At 42.5% G+C, this 13,947-nt stretch overlaps 2 protein-coding genes across 2 annotated transcripts; one reads left to right on the plus strand and one right to left on the minus strand.

Moving 5' to 3' along the window:
• The first annotated feature begins 321 nt into the window (after positions 1–321).
• On the plus strand, positions 322–2,335 carry jund (JunD proto-oncogene, AP-1 transcription factor subunit). The gene has a single exon (XM_080726646.1). It carries the CDS (start codon positions 563–565, stop codon positions 1,484–1,486), a length of 924 nt encoding a protein of 307 aa, XP_080582772.1. The 5' UTR covers positions 322–562; the 3' UTR covers positions 1,487–2,335.
• Positions 2,336–5,364: 3,029 nt separating this feature from the next.
• rab3aa (RAB3A, member RAS oncogene family, a) lies at positions 5,365–13,179 on the minus strand (the record flags this gene model as incomplete). The annotated part of the gene is made up of 4 exons (XM_080726653.1): positions 5,365–5,555; positions 7,908–8,032; positions 9,326–9,444; positions 12,955–13,179. 4 exons carry the CDS (start codon positions 13,177–13,179, stop codon positions 5,365–5,367), a joined length of 660 nt encoding a protein of 219 aa, XP_080582779.1.
• Between the last annotated feature and the right edge of the window lie 768 nt (positions 13,180–13,947).

Here is a 13,947-nt window from a genome sequence, read left to right on the forward strand (position 1 = left end):
CTTCTAAGACTGGCCTTGTCTGCGATGAAGAAATATTGCTGTAGGCCTGTTCTTCTATTCTTCCCTCCTTACGCCCAGTCTCTGCTCTCTTTTAGCGACCCTGGGCTTTTTTATGCTATGACATCAAACCACAATGCACTGCACTGTTTGTAGTTTACCTAAAGTCTCCATGGCAATAGAGACGGGCTCTGCCCCCTATTTAAACGAAACCGGAAACAAACGTCATTTTGGGCCAATCTCAGCGCTCTGAAGTGACATAATGGAATTTTTAGGGATAGAAAGCGAGCGGAGGGTTGGGTGTGCGCATAGCAGTCGTGCCATAGGGGAAAGGCGAGCGCTTGTCGGGTGCGCAGGAAAGACAAATCCTGAGAAGGCATATAGCTCGTGAAGTCAGTCGGTAGAATTTGATTAAAAAAACAAAAGTGAAATAGGGAAACGGGATCACGTGAAAGTATAAGGATCAACTGGAGTATCTCTTGTTTTTTTTCCCTGCTTGGATTTTCCTGTCGACTGGTCGTTGTTCATGCGTAACTCTCAACATTCCCTCATGTGAGGGGATAGAATGGAAACAACCCTCTACCCAGGCATCGCGGTCAACACTCGAGGGATCTACAGCATCTATTCCCAGAGCAGCATGATGAAGAAGGAAATTAATCTCAACCTGGACAACCAAAGCTCCGAGCTCAAGTCGAACCCGCTCCGCGACACGGATGGCATTCTGAACTCCCCGGACTTGGGACTCTTGAAGTTGGCTTCTCCGGACCTTGAACGCCTTATCATCCAGTCCAATGGCATGGTAACCACCACCCCGACGTCCCAGTTCCTCTACCCGAAGTCCGCCAGCGACGAGCAGGAGTTCGCGGAGGGTTTCGTAAAGGCTCTGGAGGACTTACACAAGCAAAACCAGCTGAGCGAGGCGGCGTGCGTCTCGGCCGACAGACTGGATCTCATCGGATCCAACCCGGTCTCCTCTGGGCTACATACATCAGACCTCCCCGTTTATACGACTCTGAACGGCTACGCAGCCAGTCCCTTGGGGACCACAGTGAATTATTCCACAGATACCATTCCGTTCCCGCCGCCGCCATCTCATCTGCTCAATGCGCAGCAACATGCGGCCGCTGCGGCGGCTCTGTCACGACTCCAGCAGTCGCATGGGCTGAAGGACGAACCACAGACGGTGCCAGACATGCAGAGCTTCGGCGACAGCCCTCCCCTGTCTCCCATTGATATGGATAACCAGGAACGCATCAAGGCGGAGCGGAAAAAGCTGCGCAACAGAATAGCGGCTTCTAAATGTCGTAAGCGAAAATTAGAGAGGATTTCTCGTCTGGAGGACAAGGTCAAAAACCTTAAAACACAGAACACTGAGCTGGCATCCACGGCCAGTGTGCTCAGGGAACAAGTGGCCCAGCTCAAGCAGAAGGTGATGAACCATGTCAGCAATGGATGTCAGCTTCTCCCAAACCAAGTCCAGGCATATTAGAGAGGCAATGGTGGCATATATCCATCAATGTTTATTCTGTATGGATCTCTAGAAGTTGTAAGCTATGTGGGTTCTCATTCTCTGAGGATCTAGGCCTGTGATCAGTTGAGACAGATATACCTTTTCTCATGTAAAAAAGGAATAGTCCCTAGTCCTTGAATATATCAGAGGATCAGTGTAGGGCCTTTATCAATGCAACGTCCAGGTAAAAGCCATGACTGACTGAAAGACACCTATTTGCATTTATTATGTAAAAAGGACTGGGCCTTGATGATAGCCTGAATGTACAGGGGCATCACAGGTCAAGTGACAGCAGATATAGGCTATAGCCCCTTGTTTAATGAAAATTGGGCTACAAAACCATTGTTGTGCAGCAAACAGGCTAATTTTGCTGCCCTCCATAGGGGACCATGTAGCAACTCAGCTATCCAGTGGAGTGGAATACGATAGCCTTACCTGCATGTAAAATGGACAATCTCAACAGTGCAACTTAACACCAGGGTGTCACAGAGTGCTGTCATCCACCGTGTAATATAATGCCTTACTTGTTTACAAGCACTTACCAATGACAAATGTATATTTTATTTACCGAAACGTACATGTCTTATTTTACATTATACTGTCCTAGTACTTGTAGCTGCCCTTCCTTTGCAAATATGAACAGTGCATGTTGTGTAGCTCTCGTGTACAGTAACTAATTGTATTTTCATGATTATGACTGTTGTGTAGCTGTGTTTCTTTTCCAGTACGATCTCTTCATGAATGTATATCTGTGTACGTGTTGAGAAGCCCCATATAGCCATGTGTAATGGACTTAATACCTCCTCAAAGACCTTTATTAAATTCAATGCATTATTACAGCTGGCTGTGTGTTTCTCTATACCTCACTGAAGGGCAACTTACAGCAAAACAACAAAACAAAATGCCATACTTGATTCACGTATCAGGAAACTCAGGAATTTCTGTGCGATTGTAGTAACTGAGTTCTACAGGACATTGGAGATGAGAACCAAACCATAAATGGTCAAACAAGGCTGTATGGGTGGAAAATAGTAAAACAAAACAAAAAACTGCAATATTATGCCCTCTGGTGGGCAGAACTAAGAAATCCTCCTGGTTGCCTATAGCTGCTCATTAATATATTACTGTCTTTTTCAGCACTGGGACAAGGCGGCATCTTTTGCAACTCTTTTATTGATTTCTCATCCTTTGCAAACCTGGCATTACAGAATTACACCACAATTCACACGACTAAAACCCAACAGGGGGAGGCGGGAGGGGGTTATTTACAGTGAGAGGGTAGGAGAGAATAGGTATGTTCCTAAATCATAGGCAAGTTTACAGCTGTAGAAAAATGCAATAACAAAAACGAATGACTGATGCAGCAAAAAAAATTATTCTCAGGAAGTGTTCAGACTTTGATAACTTCCAAAACATTTTCCCTTATTGAAAACTACTGCAAAGTGTAGATATAGTGCAACCTTTGCTTTGCTTCTCTAGGCTTTACTTCTACCAGACATATTTGTTTAAAGTTGGTGCAACTCTAAAATGTGTCGACTCTGAGCAAGCGTTCTTCTAATGTGTACGTATGGTTTATCTGGAAACTGCTTTGGGAGGAATGATAAGCCAAACGGGCCAAGGCCCTTTAATCAAACAGTATTTTAAAACAGAGAACGCCTTTAGGCAGGTTTACTTGCTGCTGATAGGCAGGTATTATACAGTACAAAGGCTGCTATTGCTGTGAGGAACACAGAATACGTTTTACCAAGTCTTGACTTCTTAAGAGTAGGATATGCAGCTTGTTTGAGTACAGAAAAATCCAAGTACATATACTGTCAATACAACTTGGATATGTATTGGAATGCTTTACCGTTTTAATTTAGGAAGTCTTGCTAGGTTTTATGTTCAGCAACAGTACATTAAAACACAAACATGAATTGGGAAATTCGGGCCCATTGCTCTAGCATGGCATACTGTTGAAAGTTTATTTTGAACATCAATGGAGCACCATATCAAAAGTCAATAAATAAATAAGTCATAAACACTGTATATAAATAGATTTCTGAAATAATTTAGGTGCATGCATTCCCATGCAGCGTGGGAATGTAGGAAGTTCAAAATGTTCTGCATCGTATACGCAACACTATTCCATACTTGTAGAACCAGAAAGGGAGAGAGAGAATAATTAATTACACCATATGACATTTACCATGCTTAGAAAAAACAATCATACCTTTTCTCACAAAATGAAAAGAAAACCTGTATTTACCGATAAGAGGGGAGGCTATCTGAAAGTCAATAGTCAAATTACGGATTTGTAGTGTACCAGTGAGTGCATACACACAACTTCTAAAGTGTCTGCATATTTATTTTGCGGTGCACACTGTGAGCAACAGTGAACAGTGAATGTGTACTTGTACACATAAGAGGGAAGTTTGGGCCTTAACATTTGCTCCTGGATGTTGAGCACTGCTCACTAGCTTACAATAAATACTAAAACTGCATGGAAGAGCAGGGTTCACACCAAACACATGATCATCCAATCAATCAACCAACCGTGGAAACAAAACAAAAAGCAGACAACAAAAACATCACCAACATGCACCTCTCACAAAGCACAGGAATGCATCCATGATGTCATATATATTATCTCTTCACAATAAAGTTATCTATTAAATCTTTTTTATATATATATTATTTATACACCATCTTTTGCTCATGAAAGAAGCCTGTTTCCATCTCATTTTCTCTAGTCAAGGTTTACTTTGAAAACCCTCCAAACAAAACGATTATTAAAGTGTAAGTAAAAAAAAAGAGAAAGAGAAAATAAAAAGCTGGAAGCGAATGCAATTTCCTAAGCGTCCAAACAACAGAATGTCTGACGCTCTACAAATCCAGCTAAAATAAATAATCTAACTGATATGCAAGATTTTGGTCCATTTTACTTAAAGTTCACAAACAAATGTAAAGACATTCTGGCAAGCGACCCTGTTTTGACATCAGACAGAAACTCACACACACAACTGGGATGTAGTGGTAGATTTGACATGCTTCAAACCACACCCAGCCAATTCGACCAAATGTAACTCTATCTGTAACAACCTGTATTTTTCAGAAGGGACTAAGATGACGCAAAATATGATTTGGTCGCCTTTTCACTTGAGGCCCTGGTGCTTGGGGGGGGGGGGGCAATGAAGTCGCTAGCGGCTAACTATCATTTTTGGACTAGTTACATACAGTAATTATGACCAGGCCATGTACAAACAAATAATTAAAAATGGATGTTTGGCTGGTGTGGGAAGTCCTGTGTAATGTCTGATAGAGACAGTGAGTTCAGGGTTGTACTGTACACAGTTCTCAACCGCTCTACAATTATATTTAATGTCTTGAACCAAAGAGCAACAATAAAAGAAAAAAAGATTGCGTCAGTCTAAAAATCTCTTGAGGACTGACAGCTCACTCCGACAGTGCATGTGACATAGTGTGAGGGGTAGAGAGCCTCTTTCTCTCTCTGTGTGTGTGTGTGTGTGTGTGTGTGTGTGTGTGTGTGTGTGTGTGTGTGTGTGTGTGTGTGTGTGTGTGTGTCTGAGTGCGTGCGTGTGTGCGTGCGTGCGTGTGTGTGTGTGTGTGTAGGGGGGGGGGGGGGGGGGCAGTAGTGTTTGTATGTAGCCCTATGTAGAAATGAAAACGTAAATTGCATGTGTATTACGGAGAGATAGAAAAATAGACAGAGAGAGTAGACAGGAGGAGAGTGAAGAGAGAGTGTAACTACTGCAGGTCTGAGTGTCTACAGCGTGTGCGTGTGCGCGCGCGTGTGTGTGTGTGTGTGTGTGTGTGTGTGTGTGTGTGTGTGTGTGTGTGTGTGTGTGTGTGCGTGTTTAGCAAGCACAGTCCTGGTGAGACCTTTGGGGCGTCTCGGTGAGCTGTGGGCCCTGTTTGGCCCCCGTGACAGTGGGGTCAGCGTTGTCCAGACTGTCTGCCATCCTCTCACAGATGATGTCCACCAGCCGCTCAAAGGTCTGCTTCACATTGATGTTGTCCTTGGCACTGCACTCGAAGTGCTCGAAACCTGGACAGAGGAACATTTGCAGACATTTTCGTAAATGTGTGTGTGTGTGTGAGAGAGAGAGAGAGAGAGAGAGAGAGAGAGAGAGAGAGAGAGAGAGAGAGAGAGAGAGAGAGAGAGAGAGAGAGAGAGAGAGAGAGAGAGAGAGAGAGAGAGAGAGAGAGAGAGAGAGAGAGAGAGTGTGTGTGTGTGTGTGTGTGTGTGTGTGTGTGTGTGTGTGTGTGTGTGTGTGAGAGAGAGAGAGAGAGAGAGAGAGAGAGTTTGTACAACAGGGGAGTGGTATTGCAGACGGTGTGTTTGCTTGAAGTCTTTCAAGGTAACCATATTTTAATTTGTATGGTAATATTTGATTACATGGCAATTATACTCGAATGCTCAATGGTCTCGTGGTGAAAATAGCAGATCTACACGAGCTCAATACATTGCATTGCAAATGCATTGTGAGCTTGTGGATCGGCTATTTTTGCTGTACGACAGTGTCAGGCTTAAGTGGTTGTGTACAGGGGTGTCGCACCAAATTCTGGGCCCATTTAAGCCGGTTTTCCATATGCATGGCCCCACTCCACTCCACCCCACCCCACACACTTGTGTCGGGTTTTCGACTACAAGGAACTGAGTAGAGTGGTGTGAAAGTGGTACAAAACGGGGTACTAAAAGTATCCACTCTAGAGTGGGTCTGGGCTGGGCCAAGCGGTGCCTTAAAAGTGACGTATACGCGCTGCTGATATTGATTGGTCGGAGAATCTGGCTCACTGGCTGAGCTGTGTCTTTATAACAACTTGAGACAGACTTTAGTTTGCAGTCACGGTTGCAAATCAAATATAAATGCAACGCCTGTTTGTTTTATATATCTGTTTATAAAGAGGTCGATTATAGGCAGAATTGTGTTCCCCAGCCCTGCAGTTGAGATTCCACGAAGCACCAAGAACATAACCAACACAAACAGTGGACATATATCTATCGTCGCGAGTAGAAATAAACAACGGCCAATGCGTCAGCCATCCTTTATTTTATATATATCTTTATATGGATCTTCTCAGTGAGATGTCTCCTGTTTGTAGTTCTAACTGCATGTGTTGAATGGGGAAAATAATCTACAGTACATGTACTTTAGCTGCTCTAGCATGTATGCTAGCGCAACTAGCCTCTACATTCTAGCACACTTCTTTGTGTAGTTTGGCCAATAAAGTTATTATTTGACTATGTTCACCCCGACGTTAGTCGTCGCTATACAGTAGTTGTAAAGACTCGAGGAAGACCTGTGTGAGTGTGTGGCATCTAAAACATTGTCCACCACATCTCTAAAAATAATTAGCGCAAGTTAGCGTCTCCGTTGTGTTTACAGAGAAAGATCCTATCCGTATGTTAAAAGTGGCGTCCATTTCTTTCGGGAGCGGAGGGGAGGATACTGTAGTGGAAAACCTACATATAAAAATGCGGTGCGGTGTCGTGCCATGTCGTGTAGTGTCGGGCTAAAAACTGGTATGGAAAATCTGCTTTAGACTGGGAAGGCATTATTACGCATTATTTTGTGCTTCTATTGAAAAATAGCAGATATGCAAGCGTAGTTCCAGGGACCCCCCAGAAGCAACATTTTAGTTACAAATGTTGGCTTAAAAAATACATAGGCTATATTCAAAGATTTGCAGTTTTGCACACATTTTCACGACTTTTCAAAAATAAATGCTATTTTTCAATAGCTAAATAATAGGGGTGTAACGAATCGAAAAATCGATTTTAATTTGCAATGATCTACTATATCATTTGCAAAAGCAAAATATCCTACCGCTTTGGCTTTGTATCGTATCGTTTTAAAATACGGTAATCGGTATCGAATCGTTTCGCAATGCAAATAATTGATTGTATGGCAGCTAAGTATTTGTGCCTTGTATTTAGCAATTTTAAGAGGGAAAATGAAAAAGAGGGGTCTAATTACCTTTCCATTCCATATACAGTAGCCACTCTTGGTCTATTGATAAATGTGTGTAATCTCTGTGTTCATGTCAAGGTGGGTTTGTCCATATGGGTTGAAATATTACATCCATGTATTTGCTAGATAATCACAGCGTTTACTTCCATAATAATAGATGTTTTACACAGATTTAATTTCTTTTCTAAATAGTTACTATATCGATTTTAAATCATTGAATCGGATCGCATCGTATCGCCATGAATGAACCAATATCGTCCATGTATCGTATTGTTAACCATACGTATCGTAGTTAAAATGTATAGTTACACCTCTGCTAAATAATTAAGGCCCCACCACCTTGGGCCCTAGTAACTCAGTTCCACTTTTCCCCCCCTTATGACGCCCCTGGTGGTTGTGTAAGTTGTGTTTTTGACTGGACTTACCCAGCTGTTCAGAGAGCTGTCTGCCCCTCTCTGCAGCCACCACTCTCTCGTCCTCCATGTCACATTTGTTCCCCACCAGCAGGACCTGGGCGTTGTCCCACGAATACGTCTTGATTTGGGTCGACCTGCCAGCAAACAAACAGCAGTTTGAGTGCAGTGGCTCATAATTCATGTCCAGGGCCACAGAGACTTCAGAGTCTTTCATTTCTTTACTGCCGAAGGTTTTTCTTTTTTTCCTTCCTTTTCTTAATAATTAACTTGAATGACTCACTGGCTACATCAAGGCCAAAAAGTGACTGGAAGTATTGGTTCATTTAGAGAAGTCTGCACCTCCTTTTGGGTGTGCGTTTGTTATTTTATTTATACTAAATATTGTACACAAAATAGCAACCAAGCCAATCTTTATTTGCTTGGGGCTGATTTAAATTGCTCAGTGGTTCTTAAAATAGGGTCCAGGGAGTCCTTGAGGTTAGTTAGTTAAAATTGGTTATTATAGTATCAAAGTCTGTTTAACCACTTAAACCTATATACATATGCTATTTGAAAATAGCTGATTTACAAGCTCACAATATATATCGTATTGTGAGCTTGTAGACTTACTTCGCTAACACGTCCTTGGTTCCAACCTAACCTAAACCTCAGTAAAACTAACGCTGGTGAATGCTAACCTGGTGAGTAGCTAACCTGCCAACACTGTTGAATGCTAACCTGGTGAGTAGCTAACATGCCGATGCTGGTGAATGCTAACCTGGTGAATTTTACCTGTTCGGACCAACGGGAGTTCGAACCATGGGGCAGTCCCCACTTACTTCAAAGTAATCAATAGAATAATCGCTAAGAAAAGAGTGTACAGGGTTCACACACATTTTTACCAATTAATTTCCCAAACCTTTCCAAAATATTTAACCCAATTTCCAGGACTATATAACAATAATTCAGCTCAATAACAGGTCGCTTACTCCTATGCGCAATGCCCAAAGACAGGTAGTGTATGCCAGTGGTTCACAACCTTTTCAGGCCGTGACCCCCGAAATAATCATGTTTTAACTGGGGACCCCCCACCCTGACGAGCACTAAGAGTTGAGGAATTTTGTATAACACTGTTCTATTGTGAAAATAGCAGATCTACATGCTCACAACGTGAGCATGTAGATCGGCTATTTTCACAATGTCTGCCTCTAATATTTGACAATTTGGCCCATGTTTAATTTGTCATTTCAGAGGTATAAACAAAATCAATAACCAAAGACAATGCATAGCTATTTTTTCCAGGACCTTCCAGGACCCTTGACAAATTCCAAAACTTTTCCAGTACTGGAAATATATTTGTCCAATTTAAAGATATTTCCAGGAATTTTGTGACCGTGGGAACCCTGAGTGTATAGTTAGACAGCCTTAATTGCCCACTGATTCCTTACCAGTCCTGTACAGCGTTGAATGACTCCTCATTTGTGATGTCATACATGAGAATGAAGCCCATAGCTCCCCTGTAGTATGCTGTGGTAATAGTTCGGTAGCGCTCCTGGCCAGCAGTGTCCTACACACACACAAAACCACATGTCAGGGCTGTTAAAATGTGTATTGTTTTTAGATTAGATGCATTTTTTATGTTGTGAGGCACAAATATATTATCCTTGATCAACTGTTCTCATGTGAACAATGACAATGACGTAAGCCTATTGTCATTCTTTAACAATGTTACAGGATGCAGGATTCGTCAAACCAAAATCAGCCAGTTCCCATGGCGTGGGACAGCGTTTACCATTAGTGGAACAGTTGGTTGGAGATTGATGAGATTATGGCCTGGTCACTTTGGTAGACAGTACAGTATGTTCACACTATATATATACAGTTCTCTTGCTCACTAATGTAACTTAATCTTTAATCTTAAAGAGTAATTCAAATACAGTATTATGAAATTGCAGGTAAGAGGCCCTGAAAAGTTTTTGTGTTTTTGGTGTTGTGGCACTCAAATGTGTACTAGTCGCTCACAAAGCCTCAGTGAAGTCAATATGATTTATTTTCACTTATATCCCTGTATATTAAAATTGCCAACATACGTTAAGTCATTAGATGGTGGACGTCATAAACGTACAGTAACATGCACTGATTTCAGACTGTGTCTGCAACACAGTTGGAGGCACAGACAGATACAGAGATCTCCATAATGGGAATAAAGGGACACAGACAAACAGATGGAGGAGGAGACAAACTTAATGCAAACCTGTTGTCATAGGACCCGTTTTGACCATCTGTTTGCCTGTGTCCATTTATGCCCATATATGGAGATATCTGTATCTGTCTGTCTGCGTCCACTTTATGCCCATATATGGAGATCTTTGACCATCTGTTTGCCTGTGTCCATTTATGCCCATATATGGAGATATCTGTATCTGTCTGTCTGCATCCATTTTATGCCCATATATGGAGATCTATGCAGACACAGTGCCATTCCGGAAAATCCTGATGTCAGACATCAGAATCCGAACCTTTCGTGCTGGTTCCAGAAAATCGTGTATCGGGTCGGGTCGAGGCCGAGCACTGCACTACCTGCTGCGGTGGGGAACGCGCGTGCCGAATTTGAAATAGGGAATGAATGCCCCACCCTTTAATGCAAACCCCATGAATGCCCCACCCTTTAATGCAAACCCCAATATACCTGTTGTCATAGGGACCCGTTTTGACCATCTGTTTGTCTTTGTCCACTTATGCCCATATATGAAGATCTCTGCACACACAGTACCGGTTGCAGAAAACTCTGATGTCAGACATCAGCTCCGCTTACGGGCATTCATTTTATTTCCATATATGGAGAACGCGCGTGCCAGTGGGACGAACGGTTCTCGAGATACGCGGATTACATACATACATACGCACAGAGATTTTTTGTTGACTCATGTGGCGTACGTGATGTCAGAGCCTTTTATGAAGTGATGTCACAATGAGTCAGCGCTTGCACCGATTTCCTCCGGAACAGCCTGATGTCAACAATCAGCCCCGCATAAGGAGATTCCGAACGTTTCGCGCCGGTTAGGGAAAACCGCGCGTCGGATCGAGTCGAGGCCCGGCACTGCACTCCGTGCCGCGGCGGGGAACGCGCGTGCCGAATCTGAAGCCGGTGGAACGAATGGTTCTCGAGATACGCGGATTACAGACAGACACGCAGACACGCACGCACGCAGAGACTTCTCGCATTTATAGATAGATGGAGTTCCATTTTAGCCATGTCCAAATATAGAGTCCAGTCCAGACTCTATGGCGTGGTCATATTAAAGGCATCAGCATACTCTATGGAGATGCCTATATATGGGCATATGTCAATATATGGTCATATTGGTCGGATCAGCAGTGTGAAGAAGATGTGAGGGCTGCGTAGTGGCCCAAACCTCAAGTATATTAAAATTGCCTTGTGGTTGGGTGGATGGTGGCTGTCTCAAACGAAACATCCGGATTTGATTAGCCAACACAACCCATCGGCTTTGCGTGTCCGTCAAGCTTTGTGTGATGTAGTGCTACTAGATGTGAAGGCCAAAAAGCATCATAAAATTCAGATGTGCTGGCCTGCCCTGCACTTGCTAATTCATGTTGTGAGACTTCTATGTTACTGTATGCATGCATTTTGTATTAGGCTTTATCCATGTTGTTTTATTTTCTATTTATTTTTCTAATCTGAAAACTGTAAAACATTCTGTAACAAATTCAGAGGTACGGTTTTAATAATGGTTTACTTCTTAGTTTGGTAAACAGCTTTCGTAGAGGAAGGAAATGGAAATTTGTATGGTTCTGTGGTTTGAGGCAGTAAATTTGTCTAGTCCAGAAATTCACTGAATGCATCTCAAGTAAACAATAAATCCAGTTCTGTGCCTGTCAGAGAGAGAGGGTGGGGGAGTAGTTGTACGCAACTGTACAGAGCTCTAATGAAACAAAGCCTTGCTGAGACACCACCTTTTAAAGCGTCTGTGCATTGGAAGATAAAGCATAATACAAAACAGATCAAATACTGAGACCAGGCTGCATGTTATATAGAACACAAACGATAATCATTGCGAAACATAATGGGAACAGCTGGCTTGGGGAAAACTTGTGTTTACTTTGTACATGTAAAAAGTTTAACATGACTCAGAGTAAGAGAGAGCTTGTGTTACAGAGAAGAGAAGAGAAGAGAAGAGAAGAGAAGAGAAGAGAAGAGAAGAGAAGAAGAAAAGAGAAGAGAAGAGAGCTAAAGTATTCTCCTCCTACTTGCCACAGATGTCAGATGGCACTTAGGAAGACATGCTAGTCGGGATCCTAGGAGACTGACAGTCATGGTCTATACTAGTGTTGAAAACAGGCAGCCAGGCACCAGACAATCCAGGGCACTGTCCATGGACTGTCCATTAAGTCTTTTTTGTGCTTATTAACTGCGCTTAAGACTGCAATGGGACCTTCTTACTGGTCCCACTCACTCACTCTGAATCAACACTTCTTCTGTGGAGGAAACAGAAGTGCTGAGCTTAGCCGGGCTCCACATCTTTGCAAAGGTCTAGTCTATTGTGCTTTCAGAGTACATGGTAATGCTGAGGAATGTGCTGAGGGACAGGACATCCATGGCCACGAGGGAATGATCATGTTAAATTATTGCATGTTGCATTTGGGTTCGGGGGACAGGGACAGACAAGAAGTCACAGAAGTGTAAAGATTTCCAAAAAGTAATTACATTAACATTACTGTCGCATATGTTTTTGATATTCCCAGATCTTTTTTGTTGCGTCAGTGAAAATCAAATGGTTTTTCACTTGGACCCAAATATTGCTTTTATCTTTAGGTTTGGATCAAGTATAAAGGACAATATTTCCCTTACAGTGTGGTTTGGTTCCAATTCTATCAGAACATCATACGGCTCGGCTAAGAAGTAATTCACTAGTGGTAACGACTTTACAAAGGATCTATGTAATAAGATTTGTATAGCTGTATACAGTATGTGTGTATATGCATGCACAAGAGTGCAATTCTCCAAATGTTACTGTGTTGTGTGTGTTTGTATATCTTTGCATGTTGGGCTCCTCACCCAGATCTGCAGTTTTATCCTCTTGTCGTTCCTGTAGATGGTCTTGACCTTGAAGTCGATTCCCACCGTGCTGACGAAGGCCGGCGTGAACGAGTCGTCGGCGTAGCGAAACAGGAAGGACGTCTTGCCCACGCTGCTGTTCCCGATGATCAGGATCTTGAACATGTAATCAAAGTTCTGTTCCGAGGACTCCTTCTGGCCGTATGTGGCATTTGCTGACGCCATCTTTTGGGGGGGGATAATAAATTCAGATACAGGTTGTGGTTACAAGACCAGTTGTAACACAGCTTCGGGTTAGTAACCATTATATCGCCAATTGGCAAACACAAATTACTTTGACGCTATCAGACGCTAATTACTAGGGGGAAAAAAACAGCTAAGAAGCATCAAGCATTATAACTGGAATCTGGAGCTGAGACAATAATGGAAACAAGCTTGGAGTCAAATTCAACAACAATTCAACTAGGCCTACAGCCTGCACTGAAAACGTGGTTCTATGCCCATCCTCTGCAGTACACCTCCAATCATGTACCATTTACACCAAAATAAGCCTATACATAGTTACAGTATAGGCAGATGTGTACAATTTCCAAGGCAAATGCTTTAGTTTATATCATTGTCTGAGTCTTTTCTAGGTCTGCTCAGATAAATCATGTAGTATACATCTAGTAGGGAAAACAGTGCAGGTCATGTGATCTTGATCGGCTCTAATGCATCCTGTTCCTTGATACAATAATAACAATAGTCTAGGTTTGTGATCAAATGATGTGCTGCATTAGCTTATCCTTAGTGAGATATAATCATAATCCACTTCCTTTTCAGTCTCTGTGTGGCTTATAATTCAAATAAATGAAACAAATCAAAGGTCCTGGTGAGATGAGATCTCCCAAAATGGACTGATCTAACCACATTATTCAAACCTATGAACTTGTGATAACTGACAGCAGCTGACACTGGTATAGTCAACTATTTGCCAAACCTTGTGATAAAATG

Source organism: Nannobrachium achirus (genome assembly GCF_963921795.1).
Source record: "Nannobrachium achirus genome assembly, chromosome: 5".
In the NCBI taxonomy this organism is placed as follows: domain Eukaryota; kingdom Metazoa; phylum Chordata; class Actinopteri; order Myctophiformes; family Myctophidae; genus Nannobrachium; species Nannobrachium achirus.

Excerpts from the sequence above, each read along its gene's own strand:
- jund (XM_080726646.1), top strand. The coding sequence starts at position 563 with ATGGAAACAACCCTCTACCCAGGCATCGCGGTCAACACTCGAGGGATC.